An 18935-nucleotide genomic window follows, 5' to 3' on the forward strand; every position below is an offset into this window, starting at 1 on the left:
TATCGGCGTTCCGTCACCTGACTCGGTCTGCGCACGTAGCGCCTTTCCGTCACGTGTGACCCGCACTGCGCACGCATCGCTGTGCTGTCACGTGCGACCACTACGAACGCTTCGCCGTTGTCATGTGACCCGCTCTGCGCACGCATCGCCTTTCGGTCACGTGTGACCCGCTTTGCGTACGCAACGCCGTTCCGAAACATGTGACCAACTCTGCGCACGCATCCCTCTTCGTTCACGTGTGACCCGCTGTGCGCACGATCGCTGTTCCGACACGTGTGTCACACTCCAGTGGCGGCTTCGACCTGAGTCTGAGATTAAGCCGGTCTGTCCACAACGTTGGTGTCACGAGATGAGCTTCCGACCTCATATTCCTGCCCTCACTATCACCGCCTATTTCCACCTCCAGGCCAACGCTGACTTTGTCCCCATCTCAGCTGATCTACTGCTGAAACCCTCACTCATCCCTGAGGGAGACAGAGGCCAATTAGTTCAAAGTCTGGACACCTCCAGAACTGGTGGACCAGCCGTGGAACCTTCACGCCCACCCCAACCCCCGCCAGCACCCAGGCAGTGGGAGGAACGCAGGTTAATGCAAATCCCCCCCACCGGATCCTTTAGACCCTCCATTAAGCCCCAGCCCCAAAATCAAAAAGAATCAACAAGTAAAAGCTTCAGGATTCTTTTATTGAATGCTGTACGATGCAATTGCAGTTGAATACCTCAATCACTGGTATGGGGTTTTTCAGGGGAGTTCGCTGTACCACTTGTCCTGTTTAGATCTTCAAATGCCCTTCAGTAATTTGTGTTCCTTTGGGGACTAAAACACCTTTGTGCACAGCAAGATTCCATGAGCATATCATTAGGCTTTTGCTTGCTAGAGGTGATTTATTTGGAAGAGGAACAGGGTTTCTGGCTTTGTATCATTCATTCTCGGGGTTGCATTGGCATCGCTGACGAGGCCAACATTTATTGCCCATCCCTAATTGCCCCATGAGAAGGTGGTGGTGAGCTGCCTTCTTGAGCCGCTGCAGTCCATGTGGTGTAGGTACACCCACAGTGCTGTTAGGGAGGGAGTTCCAGGATTTTGACCCAGCGACAGTGAAGGAACGGTGATATATTTCCAAGTCAGGTTGGTGAGTGACTTGGGGAGGAACTTGTAGGTGGTGGTGTTTCCATCTATCCACCGCCTTTGTCCTTCTAGGTGGTAGTGGTCGAGGGTTTGGAAGGTGCTGTTGAAGGAGCCTTGCTGAGTTGCTGCAGTGCATCTTGTAGATGGTACACACTCCTGCCAACGCACGTCGATAGTTGGGGGAGTGAATGTTTAAGGTGATGGATGGACAGCTTTGTCCTGCATGCAGGCTCGGGGGGTGCTGAATGGCCTCCTCTTATTCCTGTGTAACAGAGACGAAGCAGGTGAGGGAGTTGGGTATTAAGGGCTGAAGTTTGTGAAAGGTGCTGCGGGAAAGGGAGGGGAAATGTAATGTTTATTTTGAAAGGGCTTTCTAAGATGAGCAGAGAGAGAGAAGCAGGCGGTGGCCTGGGCCTGGCTTTTAAACGATAAAAGTAATCTCGTCGGATAGCTCCTTGTTAGTCTCGATTTTCACCAGTGAAGGTTTCTCACCGAACATTGGCTTGAATACAAGAATGTGGATGCATTCAGCAGCATTCCCAGCCACATAAACAACCTAAAAACAAAAAGGAGACCAATCAGTTTGTAAAGGAGATTTCTCACAACGTTCCCTCCAGCAATGCAGCACACCCTCAGCGCTACGCCTTCGACAGTATGACACTCCCTCCGCATTCCTGACCCTGTGACAGTGCAGTGCTGCGTCAGTACAGTAACAACGTTCACTCTGTCTGTAACCTCATCCAGCGCCCACAATCCTCCCCATCTCCATAGCTTCCTACAGCCTCTGCAATGCTCCCTATCTCTGTAAACTCCGCCAGCCTCTGCAATCTTCCCTATCTCTGTAACCTCCGCTAGCCTCTGCAACCCTCCCTATCTCTGTAACTTCCGCCAGCCTCTGCAATCCTCCCTATCTCTGTAACATCCTCCAGCCCCTACAAGCCTCCCTATCTCTGTAACCTCCTCCAGCCCCTACAATCCTCCCTATCTCTGTAACCTCCTCCAGCCCCTACTATGCTCCCAATCTCTGTAACCTCCTCAAGCCCCTACAATCCTCCCTATCTCTGAAATTTCCTCCAGCCTCTGAAACCCTCCCTATCTCTGTAACCTCCTCCAGCCCCTACAACCCTCCCTATCTATGTAACCTCCTCCAGCCCCTACAACTCTCCCTATCTCTGTAACCTCCTCCAGCCCCTACCATGCTCCCTATCTCTGTAACCTCCTCCAGCCCCTACTATGCTCCCTATCTCTGTTACCCCCTCCAGCCCCCACTACACTCCCTATCTCTGTAACCTCCTCCAGCCTCTGCAACCCACTCTATCCCTGTCACATCTTCCAGTCCCTACGCCCCTCCCAATCACTGTAACCTCCTCCAGCCTCTGCAACCATCCCTATCTCTGTAAACTCCTCCAGACTCTACAATCCTTCCTATCTCTGTAACCTCCTCCAGCCCCTATAACCCTCCCTATCTCTGTAACCTCCTCCAGGCCCTACCACACTCCCTATCTCTGTAACCTATTCCAGCCCCTACAACCCTCCCTATCTCTGTAACTTCCTCCAGCCCCTACAATCCTTCCTATCTCTGTAACCTCCTCCAGCCCCTACGACCCTCCCTAACTCTGTAAACTCCTCCAGGCCCTACCACACTCCCTATCTCTGTAACCTCCTCCAGGCCCTACCACACTCCCTATCTCTGTAACTTCCTCCAGCCCCTACAACCCTCCCTATCTCTGTTACACCCTCCAGCCCCCACAACACTCCCTATCTCTGTAACCTCCTCCAGCTCCTACAACCCTCGCTATCTCTGTAACCTCCTCCAGCCACTACAATGCTCCCTATCTGTGTAACCTCCTCCAGCCCCTGCAACCCTCCCTATCTCTGTAACCTCCTCCAGCCCCTACAACGCTCCCTATCTCTGTAACCTCCTCCAGCCCCTACATCCCTCCCTATCTCTGTAACCTCCTCCAGCCCGCTACAACCCTCCCTTTTTATCTATGTAACCTCCTCCAGCCCCTACATCCCTCCCTATCTCTGTAACCTCCTCCAGTTCTACAACCCTCCCTATCTGTGCAACCTACTCCAGCCCCTTCAACCGTCCCTATCTCTCTAACCTCCTCCAGCCCCTACTACCCTCCCTATCTCTGTAACCTCTCCAGCCCATTCATCCCTTCCTATCTCTGTAACCTCCTCCAGCCCTTACCACCCTCCCTATCTCTGTAACCTCCTGCAGTCCCTAAAACCCTCCCTATCACTGTAACCTCCTCCAGCCCCTCCATCCTTCCTTATCTCTGTAACCTCTCCAGCCCCTACAATGCTCCCAATCTCTGTAACCTCCTCCAGTCACTACATCCCTCCCTATCTCTGTAACCACCTCCAGGCCCTACAACCCTCCCTATCTCTGTAACCTCCTACAGCCCCCTACAACCCTCCCTATCTCTGTAACCTCCTCCAGCCTCTACAACCCTCCCTTTTTATCTATGTAACCTCCTCCAGCCCCTACATCCCTCCCTATCTCTGTAACCTTCTCCAGTTCTACAACCCTCCCTATCTCTGTAACCTCCTCCAGCCCCTACAACCCTCCCTTTTTATCTATGTAATCTCCTCCAGCCCCTACATCCTTCCCTATTTCTGTAACCTCAAGCCCCTACAATCCTCCCTATCTCTGAAATTTCCTCCAGCCTCTGCAACCCTCCCTCTGTAACCTCCTCCAGCCCCTACAACCCTCCCTATCTCTGTAACCTCCTCCAGCCCCTACCATGCTCCCTATCTCTGTGACCTCCTCCAGCCCCTACTATGCTCCCTATCTCTGTTACCCCCTCCAGCCCCCACTACACTCCCTATCTCTGTAACCTCCTCCAGCCTCTGCAACCCACTCTATCCCTGTCACATCTTCCAGTCCCTACGCCCCTCCCAATCACTGTAACCTCCTCCAGCCTCTGCAACCATCCCTATCTCTGTAACCTCCTCCATCCCCTACAATCCTTCCTATCTCTGTAACCTCCTCCAGCCCCTATAACCCTCCCTATCTCTGTAACCTCCTCCAGGCCCTACCACACTACCTATCTCTGTAACCTCCTCCAGCCCCTACAACCCTCCCTATCTCCGTAACCTCCTCCTGCCCCTACAATCCTTCCTATCTCTGTAACCTCCTCCAACCCCTACAACACTCCCTATCGCTGTAACCTCATCCAGCCCATCCAATCCTTCCTAACTGTGTCAGCTCCCCCAGCCCCTGCAATCCTCCCTATCTCTGTAACCTTCTCCAGCCCCTACAACCCTCCCAATCTCTGTAACCTCCTCCAGCCCCTACATCCCTCCCTATCTCTGTAACCTCCTCCAGCCCCTCCAGCCTCTGCAACCCTAGCTCTGTAACCTCCTCCAGCTCCTACAACCCTCGCTAACGCTGTAACCTCATTCGGCCAATACAGTCCTCCCTATCTGTGTAAGCTCCCCCAGCCCCTGCAACCCTCCCTATCTCTGTAACCTCCTCCAGTTCTACAACCCTCCCTATCTCTGTAACCTCCTCCAGCCTCTGCAATGCTCCCTATCTCTGTAACCTCCGCCAGCCTCTGCAACCCTCCCTATTTTTGTAACCTCCGCCAGCCTGTGCAACCCTCCCTATCTCTGTAACTTCCGCCAGCCTCTGCAATCCTCCCTATCTCTGTAACATCCTCCAGCACCTACAAACCTCCATATCTCTGTAACCTCCTCCAGCCCCTCCATCCTTACTTATCTCTGTAACCTCTCCAGCCCCTACAACGCTCCCAATCTCTGTAACCTCCTCCAGCCCCTACAACCCTCCCAAACTCTGTAACCTCTTCCAGGCCCTACCACACTCCCTATCTCTGAAACCTCCTCCAGGCCCTACCACACTCCCTATCTCTGTAACCTCCTCCAGCCCCTACCATGCTCCCTATCTATGTAACCTCCTCCAGCCCCTACCATGCTCCCTATCTCTGTAACCTCCTCCAGCACCTACTATGCTCCCTATCTCTGTTACCCCCTCCAGCCCCCACTACACTCCCTATCTCTGTAACCTCCTCCAGCCTCTGCAACCCACTCTATCCCTGTCACATCTTCCAGTCCCTACGCCCCTCCCAATCACTGTAACCTCCTCCAGCCTCTGCAACCATCCCTATCTCTGTAACCTCCTCCAGCCCCTACAATCCTTCCTATCTCTGTAACCTCCTCAGGCCCCTATAACCCTCCCTATCTCTGTAACCTCCTCCAGGCCCTTCCACACTACCTATCTCTGTAACCTCCTCCAGCCCCTACACCCTCCCTATCTCTGTAACCTCCTCCAGCCCCTACAATCCTTCCTATCTCTGTAACCTCCTCCAGCCCCTACAACCCTCCCTATCTCTGTAACCTCCTCCAGGCCCTACAACACTCCCTATCTCTGTAACCTCCTCCAGGCCCTACCACACTCCCTACCTCTGTAACCATCTCCAGCCCCTACCACACTCCCTATCTCTGTAACGTCCGCCAGCCCCTACAACTCTCCCTATCTCTGTTACACCCTCCAGCCCCCACAGCACTCCCTATCTCTGTAACCTGCTCCAGCTCCTACAACCCGCGCTATCGCTGTAACATCATCCAGCCCATACAATCCTCCCTATCTGTGTAAGCTCCCCCAGCCCCTGCAACCCTCCCTATCTCTGTAACCTTTTCCAGCCCCTACAACCCTCCCAATCTCTGTAACCTCCTCCAGCCCCTCCATCCTTCCTTATCTCTGTAACCTCTCCAGCCCCTACAACGCTACCTATCTCTGTAACCATCTCCAGCCCCTACATCCCTCCCTATCTCTGTAACCTCCTCCAGCCCCTACAACCCTCCCTATCTCGGTAACCTCCTCCAGCCCCCTACAAGCCTCCCTATCTCTGTAACCTCCTCCAGCCTCTACAACCCTCCCTTTTTATCTATGTAACCTCCTCCAGCCCCTACATCCCTCCCTATCTCTGTAACCTCCTCCAGTTCTACAACCCTCCCTATCTCTGTAACCTCCTCCAGCCTCTACAACCCTCCCTTTTTATCTATGTAACCTCCTCCAGCCCCTACATCCCTCCCTATCTCTGTAACCTCCTCCAGTTCTACAACGCTCCCTATCTCTGTAACCTCCTCCAGCCCCTACAACCCTCCCTATCTCTGTAACCTCCTCCAGTCCCTACAACCCTCCCTTTTTATCTATGTAACGTCCTCCAGCCCCAACATCCCTCCCTATCTCTGTAACCTCCTCAAGCCCCTACATCCCTCCCTATCTCTGTAACCTCCTCCAGCCCCTTCAAGTGTCCCTATCTCTCTAACCTCCTCCAGCCCCTACTACCCTCCCTATCTCTGTAACTTCTCAAGCCCCTACAATCCTTCCTATCTCTGTAACGTCCTCCAGCCCCTACAACCCTCCCTATCTCTGTAACCTCCTCCAGGCCCTACCACACTCCCTATCTCTGTAATTTACTCCAGCCCCTACAACCCTCCCTATCTCTGTTACACCCTCCAGCCCCCACAACACTCCCTATCTCTGTAACCTCCTCCAGCTCCTACAACCCTCGCTATCTCTGTAACCTCCTCCAGCCCCTACAATGCTCCCTATCTGTGTAAGCTCCTCCAGCCCCTGCAACCCTCCCTATCTCTGTAACCACCTCCAGCCCCTACAACGCTCCCTATCTCTGTAACCTCCTCCAGCCCCTACAACCCTCCCTATCCCTGTAACCTCCTCCAGCCCCCTACAACCCTCCCTATCTCTGAAACCTCCTCCAGCCCGCTACAACCCTCCCTTTTTATCTATGTAACCTCCTCCAGCCCCCTTCAACCGTCCCTATCTCTCTAACCTCCTCCAGCCTCTACTACCTCCCTATCTCTGTAACCTCTCGAGCCCATTCATCCGTTCCTATCTCTGTAACCTCCTCCAGCCCCTATGACCCTCCCTATCTCTGTAACCTCCTGCAGCCCGTAAAACCCTCCCTATCTCTGTAACCTCCTCCCGCACCTCCATCCTTCCTTATCTCTGTGACCTCTCCAGCCCTACAATGCTCCCTATCTCTGTAAACTCCTCCAGCCACTACATCCCTCCCTATCTCTGTAACCTCCTCCAGCCCCGACAACCCTCCCTATCTCTGTAACCTCCTCCAGCCCCCTACAACCCTCCATCTCTGTAACCTCCACTAGCCTCTACAACCCTCCCTTTTTATCTATGTAACCTCCTACAGCCCCTACATCCCTCCCTATCTCTGTAACCTCCTCCAGCCCTTACATCCCTCCCAATCTCTGTAACCTCCTCAAGCCCCTACAATCCTCCCTATCTCTGAAATTTCCTCCAGCCTCTGCAACCCTAGCTCTGTAACCTCCTCCAGCTCCTACAACCCTCGCTAACGCTGTAACCTCATTCGGCCAATACAGTCCTCCCTATCTGTGTAAGCTCCCCCAGCCCCTGCAACCCTCCCTATCTCTGTAACCTCCTCCAGCCCCTCCATCCTTCCTTATCTCTGTAACCTCTCCAGCCCCTACAACGCTCCCTATCTCTGTAACCTCCTCCAGCCCCTACATCCCTCCCTATCTCTGTAACCTCCTCCAGCCCCCTACAACCCTCCCTATCTCTGTAACCTCCTCCAGCCCGCTACAACCCTCCCTTTTTATCTATGTAACCTCCTCCAGCCCCTACATCCCTCCCTATCTCTGTAACCTCCTACAGTTCTACAACCCTCCCTATCTCTGTAACCTCCTCCAGCCCCTACAACCCTCCCTATCTCTGTAACCTCCTGCAGCCCCTACAACCCTCCCTATCTCTGTAACCTCCTCCAGCCCCTTCAACCGTCCCTATCTCTCTAACCTCCTCCAGCCCCTACTACCCTCCCTATGTCTGTAACCTCTCGAGCCCCTACATTCCTTCCTATCTCTGTAACCTCCTCCAGCCCCTACAACCCTCCCTATCTCTGTAACCTCCTCCAGCCCCTAAAACCCTCCCTATCTCTGTAACCTCCTCCAGCCCCTCCATCCTTCCATATCTCTGTAACCTCTCCAGTCCCTACAACGCTCCATATCTCTGTAACCTCCTCAGCCCCTACAACTCTCCCTATCTCTGTAAACTCCTTTAGCCCTTACCATGCTCCCTATCTCTGTAACCTCCTCCAGCCCCTACTATGCTCCCTATCTCTGTTACCGCCTCCAGCCCCCACTACACTCCCTATCTCTGTAACCTCCTCCAGCCGCTGCAACCCACTCTATCCCTGTCACATCTTCCAGTCCCTACGCCCCTCCCAATCACTGTAACCTCCTCCAGCCTCTGCAACCATCCCTATCTCTGTAACCTCCTCCAGCCCCTACAATCCTTCCTATCTCTGTAACCTCCTCCAGCCCCTATAACCCTCCCTATCTCTGTAACCTCCTCCAGGCCCTACCACACTCCCTATCTCTGTAACCTCCTCCAGCCCCTACAACCCTCACTATCTCGGTAACCTCCTCCAGCCCCTACAATGCTCCCTATCTGTGTAAGCTCCTCCAGCCCATGCAAACATCCCTATCTCTGTAACCTCCTCCAGCCTCTACAACGCTCCCTATCTCTTTAACCTCCTCCAGCCCCTACATCCCTCCCTATCTCTGTAACCTCCTCCAGCCCCTACAACCCTCCGTATCTCTGTAACCTCCTCCAGTTCTACAACCCTCCCTATCTGTGTAACCTCCTCCAGCCCCTACTACCCTCCCTATCTCTGTAACGTCTCGAGCCCACACATTCCTTCCTATCTCTGTAACCTCCTCCAGCCCCTACCACCCTCCCTATCTCTGCAACCTCCTGCAGCCCCTAAAACCGTCCCTATATCTGTAACCTCCTCCAGCCCCTCCATCCTTCCTTATCTCTGTAACCTCTCCAGCCCCTACAACACTCCCTATCTCTGTAACCTCCTCCAGCCCCTACATCCCTCCATATCTCTGTAACCTCGTCCAGCCCCCTACAACCCTCCCTATCTCTGTAACCTCTCGAGCCCATACCTCCCTACCTATCTCTGTAACCTCCTCCAGCCGCTACATCCCTCCCTATCTCTGTAACCTCCTCCAGCCCCTACAACCCTCCCTATCTCTGTAACCTCCTCCAGCCCCTACAACCCTCCATATCTCTGTAACCTCCTCCAGCCTCTACAACCCTCCCTTTTTATCTATGTAACCTCCTCCAGCCCCTACATCCCTCCCTATCTCTGTAACCTCCTCCAGTTCTACAACCCTCCCTATCTCTGTAACGTCCTCCAGCCCCTACAACCCTCCCTTTTTATCTATGTAACCTCCTCCAGCCCCTACATCCCTCCCTATCTCTGCAACCTCCGCAAGCCCCTACAATCCTCCCTATCTCTGAAATTTCCTCCAGCCTCTCCCACCCTATCTCTGTAACCTCCTCCAGCCCCTACAACCCTCCCTATCTATGTAACCTCCTCCAGCCCCTACAACTCACCCTATCTCTGTAACCTCCTCCAGCCCCTACCATGTTCCCTGTCTCTGTAACCTCCTCCAGCCGCTACTATGCTCCCTATCTCTGTTACCCCCTCCAGCACCCACTACACTCCCTATCTCTGTAATTTCCTCCAGCCTCTGCAACCCACTCTATCCCTGTCACATATTCCAGTCCCTACGCCCCTCCCAATCACTGTAACCTCCTCCAGCCTCTGCAAACATCCCTATCTCTGTAAACTCCTCCAGCCCCTACAATCCTTCCTATCTCTGTAACCACCTCTAGGCCCTACCACACTCCCTATCTCTGTAACCTCCTCCAGCTCCTACAACCCTCGCTATCGCTGTAACCTCATCCAGCCAATACAATCCTCCCTATCTGTGTAAGCTCCCCCAGCCCCTGCAACCCTCCCTATCTCTGTAACCTCCTCCAGCCCCTCCATCCTTCCTTATCTCTGTAACCTCTCCAGCCCCTACAACGCTCCCTATCTCTGTAACCTCCTCCAGCCCCTACAACCCTCCCTATCTCTGTAACCTCCTCCAGCCCCCTACAACACTCCCTATCTCTGTAACCTCCTCCAGCCTCTACAACCCTCCCTTTTAATCTATGTAACCTCCTCCAGCCCCTACATCCCTCCCTATCTCTGTAACCTCCTCCAGTTCTACAACCCTCCCTATCTCTCTAACCTCCTCCAGCCTCTACAACCCTCCCTTTTTATCTATGTAACCTCCTCCAGCCCCTACATCCCTCCCTATCTCTGTAACCTCCTCCAGTTCTACAACGCTCCCTATCTCTGTAACCTCCTCCAGCCCCTAAAACCCTCCCTATCTCTGTAACCTCCTGCAGCCCCTACAACCCTCCCTTTTTATCTATATAACGTCCTCCAGCCCTTACATCCCTCCCTATCTCTGTAACCTCCTCAAGCCCCTACATCCCTCCCTATCTCTGTAACCTCCTCCAGCCCCTTCAACCGTCCCTATCTCTCTAACCTCCTCCAGCCCCTACAACCCTCCCTATCTCTGTAACCTCCTCCAGCCCCTAAAACCCTCCCTATCTCTGTAACCTCCTCCAGCCCCTCCATCCTTCCATATCTCTGTAACCTCTCCAGTCCCTACAACGCTCCATATCTCTGTAACCTCCTCAGCCCCTACAACTCTCCCTATCTCTGTAAACTCCTTTAGCCCTTACCATGCTCCCTATCTCTGTAACCTCCTCCAGCCCCTACTATGCTCCCTATCTCTGTTACCGCCTCCAGCCCCCACTACACTCCCTATCTCTGTAACCTCCTCCAGCCGCTGCAACCCACTCTATCCCTGTCACATCTTCCAGTCCCTACGCCCCTCCCAATCACTGTAACCTCCTCCAGCCTCTGCAACCATCCCTATCTCTGTAACCTCCTCCAGCCCCTACAATCCTTCCTATCTCTGTAACCTCCTCCAGCCCCTATAACCCTCCCTATCTCTGTAACCTCCTCCAGGCCCTACCACACTCCCTATCTCTGTAACCTCCTCCAGCCCCTACAACCCTCACTATCTCGGTAACCTCCTCCAGCCCCTACAATGCTCCCTATCTGTGTAAGCTCCTCCAGCCCATGCAAACATCCCTATCTCTGTAACCTCCTCCAGCCTCTACAACGCTCCCTATCTCTTTAACCTCCTCCAGCCCCTACATCCCTCCCTATCTCTGTAACCTCCTCCAGCCCCTACAACCCTCCGTATCTCTGTAACCTCCTCCAGTTCTACAACCCTCCCTATCTGTGTAACCTCCTCCAGCCCCTACTACCCTCCCTATCTCTGTAACGTCTCGAGCCCACACATTCCTTCCTATCTCTGTAACCTCCTCCAGCCCCTACCACCCTCCCTATCTCTGCAACCTCCTGCAGCCCCTAAAACCGTCCCTATATCTGTAACCTCCTCCAGCCCCTCCATCCTTCCTTATCTCTGTAACCTCTCCAGCCCCTACAACACTCCCTATCTCTGTAACCTCCTCCAGCCCCTACATCCCTCCATATCTCTGTAACCTCGTCCAGCCCCCTACAACCCTCCCTATCTCTGTAACCTCTCGAGCCCATACCTCCCTACCTATCTCTGTAACCTCCTCCAGCCCCTACCACCCTCCCTATCTCTGTAACCTCCTCCAGCCCCTTAAACCCTCTGTATCTCTGTAACCTCCTCCAGCCCTCCATCCTTCCCTATCTCTGTAACCTCTCCAGTCCCTTCAACGCTCCCTATCTCTGTAACCTCCTCCAGCCCCTACATCCCTCCCTATCTTTGTAACCTCCTCCAGCACCTACAACCCTCCCTATCTGTAACCACCTCCAGCCTCCTACAACCCTCCCTATCTTTGTAACCTCCTCCAGCTCCTACAACACTCCCTTTTTATCTATGTAACCTCCTCCAGCCCTACATCCCTCCCTATCTCTGTAACCTCCTCCAGCCCCTACATCCCTCCCTATCTCTGTAACCTCCTCCAGCCCCTACAACCCTCCCTATCTCTGTAAACTCCTCCAGTTCTACAACCCTCCCTATCTGTGTAACCTCCTCCAGCACCTTCACCGTCCCTATCTCTGTAACCTCCTCCAGCCCCTACTACCCTCCCTATCTCTGTAACCTCTCGAGCCTATAAATCCCTTCCTATGTCTGTAACCTCCTCCAGCCCCTACCACCCTCCCTATCTCTGTAACCTCCTGCAGCCCCTAAAAACCTCCCTATCTCTGTAACCTCCTCCAGCCCCTCCATCCTTCCTTATCTCTGTAACCTCTCCAGCCCCTACAACGCTCCCTATCTCTGTAACCTCCTCCAGCCGCTACATCCCTCCCTATCTCTGTAACCTCCTCCAGCCCCTACAACCCTCCCTATCTCTGTAACCTCCTCCAGCCCCTACAACCCTCCATATCTCTGTAACCTCCTCCAGCCTCTACAACCCTCCCTTTTTATCTATGTAACCTCCTCCAGCCCCTACATCCCTCCCTATCTCTGTAACCTCCTCCAGTTCTACAACCCTCCCTATCTCTGTAACGTCCTCCAGCCCCTACAACCCTCCCTTTTTATCTATGTAACCTCCTCCAGCCCCTACATCCCTCCCTATCTCTGCAACCTCCGCAAGCCCCTACAATCCTCCCTATCTCTGAAATTTCCTCCAGCCTCTCCCACCCTATCTCTGTAACCTCCTCCAGCCCCTACAACCCTCCCTATCTATGTAACCTCCTCCAGCCCCTACAACTCACCCTATCTCTGTAACCTCCTCCAGCCCCTACCATGTTCCCTGTCTCTGTAACCTCCTCCAGCCGCTACTATGCTCCCTATCTCTGTTACCCCCTCCAGCACCCACTACACTCCCTATCTCTGTAATTTCCTCCAGCCTCTGCAACCCACTCTATCCCTGTCACATATTCCAGTCCCTACGCCCCTCCCAATCACTGTAACCTCCTCCAGCCTCTGCAAACATCCCTATCTCTGTAAACTCCTCCAGCCCCTACAATCCTTCCTATCTCTGTAACCACCTCTAGGCCCTACCACACTCCCTATCTCTGTAAGCTCCCCCAGCCCCTGCAACCCTCCCTATCTCTGTAACCTCCTCCAGCCCCTCCATCCTTCCTTATCTCTGTAACCTCTCCAGCCCCTACAACGCTCCCTATCTCTGTAACCTCCTCCAGCCCCTACAACCCTCCCTATCTCTGTAACCTCCTCCAGCCCCCTACAACACTCCCTATCTCTGTAACCTCCTCCAGCCTCTACAACCCTCCCTTTTAATCTATGTAACCTCCTCCAGCCCCTACATCCCTCCCTATCTCTGTAACCTCCTCCAGTTCTACAACCCTCCCTCTCTCTCTAACCTCCTCCAGCCTCTACAACCCTCCCTTTTTATCTATGTAACCTCCTCCAGCCCCTACATCCCTCCCTATCTCTGTAACCTCCTCCAGTTCTACAACGCTCCCTATCTCTGTAACCTCCTCCAGCCCCTAAAACCCTCCCTATCTCTGTAACCTCCTGCAGCCCCTACAACCCTCCCTTTTTATCTATATAACGTCCTCCAGCCCTTACATCCCTCCCTATCTCTGTAACCTCCTCAAGCCCCTACATCCCTCCCTATCTCTGTAACCTCCTCCAGCCCCTTCAACCGTCCCTATCTCTCTAACCTCCTCCAGCCCCTACTACCCTCCCTATGTCTGTAACCTCTCGAGCCCCTACATCCCTTCCTATCTCTGTAACCTCCTCCAGCCCCTACTACCCTCCCTATCTCTGTAACGTCTCGAGCCCATACATTCCTTCCTATCTCTGTTACCTCCTCAAGCCCCTACCACCCTCCCTATCTATGTAACCTCCTGCAGCCCCTAAAACCGTCCCTATCTCTCAACCTCCTCCAGCCCCTCCATCCTTCCTTATCTCTGTAACCTCTCCAGCCCCTAAAACCCTCCCTATCTCTGTTACCCCCTCCAGCCCCTACAACACTCCCTATCTCTGTAACCTCCTCCAGCCCCCTACAACCCTCCCTATCTCTGTAACCTCCTCCAGCCTCTACAACCCTCCCTTTTTATCTATGTAACCTCCTCCAGCCCCTACATCCCTCCCTATCTCTGTAACCTCCACCATTTCTACATCCCTCCCTATCTCTGTAACCTCCTCCAGCCCCTTCAACCGTCCCTATCTCTCTAACCTCCTCCAGCCCCTACTACCCTCCCTATGTCTGTAACCTCTCGAGCCCCTACATCCCTTCCTATCTCTGTAACCTCCTCCAGCCCCTACAACCCTCCCTATCTCTGTAACCTCCTCCAGCCCCTAAAACCCTCCCTATCTCTGTATTCTCCTCCAGCCCCTCCATCCTTCCATATCTCTGTAACCTCTCCAGTCCCTACAACGCTCCCTATCTCTGTAACCTCCTCCAGCCCCTACAACTCTCCCTATCTCTGTAACCTCCTTTAGCCCTTACCATCCTCCCTATCTCTGTAACCTCCTCCAGCCCCTACTATGCTCCCTATCTCTGTTACCCCCTCCAGCCCCCACTACACTCCCTATCTCTGTAACCTCCTCCAGCCTCTGCAACCCTCTCTATCCCTGTCACATCTTCCAGTCCCTACGCCCCTCCCAATCACTGTAACCTCCTCCAGCCTCTGCAACCATCCCTATCTCTGTAACCTCCTCCAGCCCCTACAATCCTTCCTATCTCTGTAACCTCCTCCAGCCCCTATAACCCTCCCTATCTCTGTAACCTCCTCCAGGCCCTACCACACTCCCTATCTCTGTAACCTCCTCCAGCCCCTACAACCCTCGCTATCTCTGTAACCTCCTCCAGCTCCTACAATGCTCCCTATCTGTGTAAGCTCCTCCAGCCCCTGCAACCCTCCCTATCTCTGTAACCTCCTCCAGCCCCTACAACCCTCCCTATCTCTGTAACCTCCTCCAGGCCCTACCACAATCCCTATCTCTGTAACCTCCTCCAGCCCCTACTACCCTCCCTATCTCTGTAACGTCTCGAGCCCATACATTCCTTCCTATCTCTGTAACCTCCTCCAGCCCCTACCACCCTCCCTATCTATGTAACCTCCTGCAGCCCCTAAAACCGTCCCTATCTCTGTAACCTCCTCCAGCCCCTCCATCCTTCCTTATCTCTGTAACCTCTCCAGCCCCTAAAACCCTCCCTATCTCTGTTACCCCCTCCAGCCCCTACAACACTCCCTATCTCTGTAACCTCCTCCAGCCCCCTACAACCCTCCCTATCTCTGTAACCTCCTCCAGCCTCTACAACCCTCCCTTTTTATCTATGTAACCTCCTCCAGCCCCTACATCCCTCCCTATCTCTGTAACCTCCACCATTTCTACAACGCTCCCTATCTCTGTAACCTCCTCCAGCCCCTACAACCCTCCCTATCTCTGTAACCTCTCGAGCCCATACATCCCTACCTATCTCTGTAACCTCCTCCAGCCCCTACCACCCTCCCTATCTCTGTAACCTCCTCCAGCCCCTTAAACCCTCTCTATCTCTGTAACCTCCTCCAGCCCCTCCATCCTTCCCTATCTCTGTAACCTCTCCAGTGCCTACAACGCTCCCTATCTCTGTAACCTCCTCCAGCCCCTACATCCCTCCCTATCTCTGTAACCTCCTCCAGCACCTACAACCCTCCCTATCTGTAACCACCTCCAGCCCCCTACTTCCCTCCCTATCTCTGTAACCTCCTCCAGCCCATACAACCCTCCCTTTTTATCTATGTAACCTCCTGCAGCCCTGCATCCCTCCCTATCTCTGTAACCTCCTCCAGCCCCTACTATGCTCCCTATCTCTGTTACCCCCTCCAGCACCCACTACACTCCCTATCTCTGTAATTTCCTCCAGCCTCTGCAACCCACTCTATCCCTGTCACATCTTCCAGTCCCTACGCCCCTCCCAATCACTGTAACCTCCTCCAGCCTCTGCAACCATCCCTATCTCTGTAACCTACTCCAGCCCCTACAATCCTTCCTATGTCTGTAACCTCCTCAGGCCCCTATAACCCTCCCTATCTCTGTAACCTCCTCCAGGCCCTACCACACTCCCTATCTCTGTAACCTCCTCCAGCCCCTACAACCCTCGCTATCTCTGTAACCTCCTCCAGCCCCTACAATGCTCCCTATCTGTGTAAGCTCCTCCAGCCCCTGCAACCCTCCCTATCTCTGTAACCTCCTCCAGCCCCTACAACCCTCCCTATCTCTGTAACCTCCTCCACCACCGATATTCCTCACTTGTCTCTGAGCTCGCACAGTTCTGGCTTCTTGTTAATCCCATCATTTCCCCCAATGTTCTGCCGTAACTTCCCCAGCCTGTACCCTAAGCCCTGGAGATCCCTCCCTGAACCGCTCCATCTTTGTGTCCTAACTTAAGATTTTCCCTAAACCTTTCGTCTTTCATGTAGCTACACCGAACGTGTTCCATATTTCTGTAGGTCGCTGTCAAATTTCTGTCTGAGTAACACCCCAAGAAACCTGAGGCATTTTAGTGCGTTCAAATTGCTAGATAACTGCAAGTTATTTCTGTTTTCATACCTTCACGAAGTAATTGATCCCAGCTACAACTTGCGCGCGATGTAAGAGTGCATGAAGAAATTCCACTTTTCTTTTCAACTCCTCTTCAATTCGATCCTTCAACTGGATAGATATGATAACAAATAGAACATTTCAGATTTTCTGAACAACTGCTGAACGCGCAGGATCACCACTGAGGGAGTGCTGCACTGTCAGAGGGTCAGTACTGAGGGAGTGCTGCATGATCGGAAGTTCAGTACTGAGTGAGTGCTGCAATGTTGAAGGGTCAGTACTGTGGGAGCGCTGCACTGTCGGAGGGTCAGTACTGAGGGAGAACTGCACTGTTGGAAGTACTATATTGAAGGAGCGCTGCACACTGAGGGTCAGTAATGAGGGAGTGCTGCACTGTCGGAGGGACAGTACTGAGGGAGTGCTGCACTATCTGGGGGTCAGTGCTGAGGGAGTGCTGCACTGTTGGAAGGGGAGTACTGAGGGAACGCTGCACTATCCGGGGGTGAGTACTGAGGGAGTTCGGCACTGTCGGAGGGTCACTGCTGAGGGAACGCTGCACTATCCGTGGGTCAGTACTGAGTGAGTACCGCACTGTCGGACGGTCAGTACTGAGGGAGTGCTGCACTGTCGGAGGGACAGTACTGAGGGAGTGCTGCACTGTTGGAGTGTCAGGACTGAGGGTGTGCTGCAGTGTCGGTGGGTCAGTACTGAGGGAGTACTGCACTGTCGGAGTGTCAGGACTGAGGGAGTGCTCCACTATCGGAGGGTCAGTACTGAATGAGTTTTGCACTGCCGGAGGGTCAGTACTGAGGGAGTGCTGCACTGTTGGAGGTCTTGTCTGTCGATTTGACATATTGCCAAATTCCCCTCTGTCCTCTCAGGTTGCTGTGAAAGATCCCACGAGCATTATTGAATGAAGAACAATACACAGTTTCTCTACAGTGTCCTGGGGAAGAAACGCTTATCCCTCAAGCAACATCACTGAAACAATTTACCTGGTCATTCTCTCATTGCTGCTTCTAGGAGTTTGCTGTCTGCCAGTTGGCGTTTCCTACATTACAGCAGTAGCCAAAACTGAGTAAAATACTTCATTGTTTGTCGAGTGCTTTGAGATGTCCTGAGATGGTCAAAGCGGCAGGAGTCAGGGCGACTAATGTTCTTCGTCATAGAGATAAAGAGGATATTGAGAATGGTGGATACTTACCGACTGGACAATTTCCTGAACCTCATCAGTTACAGGTGAAGTGGAGATTGAACCGTGCATCTTTCCTGCCATTTTCTCTGTCTCTGGCTCTCTCTATCTCTCTCTTAATCAACTCTCGTTGTCTTTCTGCCCAGTGTTCCTCCTTTTTATTCTTTATTTTTACTCCACCCCTCAGTGATGTTCCTCGTTGTCAGGGAAATCTCTCATTGTCTTGGCTCCACCCTCTGTCTCCAGATATTTGTTTGATACGAAAGCTGGGCTGGGTGGAAGGTGCTCGCTCCTGTTTGTGATTGCCTCACTCCCTCCGTCCTTCTCTCTCTAACACCCGCCTGCTCCTCCCTCCCTCTCTCCCTGCCTACCTCTCTCTCTCTCCCCGCCCTCTCTCTTCCCAACCCTCTCCACCTCTTCCCCCTTTCCTCCTGTCCCCCTCCTCTCTCCCTCCCTCTTCCTGCTCTCTCCCCTTCCCCCTCCTTTCTTCCACCCCCTACGCCTCCTCTCTCCCTCCTCTCCTCCTCCTCTTCCCCCTCCACTCCCTCTCTGTCCCATTTTTTCTCCCACCCTCTTCACCACCCGTCTCTGCCCCCTCTCTGGCCTCTCTCTCGCCAGCCCCTCCATGCCCCCTCCTCCCTCGCCTGTCCCTTTCCCTGCCCTGCTCTCCCCACACCTCTTTCTCCTACCATCTCCCCTTCCTCTCTCTCCCTGCACTTCTCTACCTCACTCTCTCCCCCACCCTTCTCTCTCCCCACTCTGCTCTCCTCCTCCACTCTCCTTCACCTCTACCACCATCCTCTTTCTCCACCTCCCTCCTACTCCCCTCTCCCAATTCCCCCCTCTCATCCCCTCCCCCTCCTCACTACCCCTACTCTCCCCCTCCTCACTACCCCTACTCTCCCCCTCCTCCATTCCCCTCTCCTCTTCACCTCCTCTCTCCCCTCTACCCTTCCTTTCTCCTCCCACTCCTCTCCCCCTCTTTGTACCACTCTCCCACCATCTTCACTGTCCCCCCACATCCTCCACTCTTTACCTCCTCTACCTCTCTCCTCTAATCTCTTCCCCCTCAAACCCCCCCTCCCTCTCCTCTCTCCCCCACTCCTCATCTCTCCCCCTTCTCTACCTCTCTCTCTCTCCCCTCCCTTCTCCCCCTCGGCTCCCCTCTCTCTATAG

The 18935-nt window shown here is 53.7% G+C and overlaps 1 protein-coding gene across 1 annotated transcript; it reads right to left on the reverse strand.

The window, feature by feature from the left end:
• Positions 1 to 663: 663 nt before the first annotated feature.
• LOC144675728 (cystatin-A5-like) lies at positions 664 to 17953 on the reverse strand. Its single transcript, XM_078536348.1, has 3 exons — positions 17772 to 17953; positions 16577 to 16678; positions 664 to 1685 (listed from the first exon to the last, which is right to left on the reverse strand). Exons 1-3 carry the CDS (start codon positions 17841 to 17843, stop codon positions 1551 to 1553), a joined length of 309 nt encoding a protein of 102 aa, XP_078392474.1. The 5' UTR covers positions 17844 to 17953; the 3' UTR covers positions 664 to 1550.
• Positions 17954 to 18935: the final 982 nt, after the last annotated feature.

This window comes from Cetorhinus maximus, unplaced genomic scaffold, assembly GCF_964194155.1.
Source record: "Cetorhinus maximus unplaced genomic scaffold, sCetMax3.hap1.1 HAP1_SCAFFOLD_1127, whole genome shotgun sequence".
Classification (NCBI taxonomy): domain Eukaryota; kingdom Metazoa; phylum Chordata; class Chondrichthyes; order Lamniformes; family Cetorhinidae; genus Cetorhinus; species Cetorhinus maximus.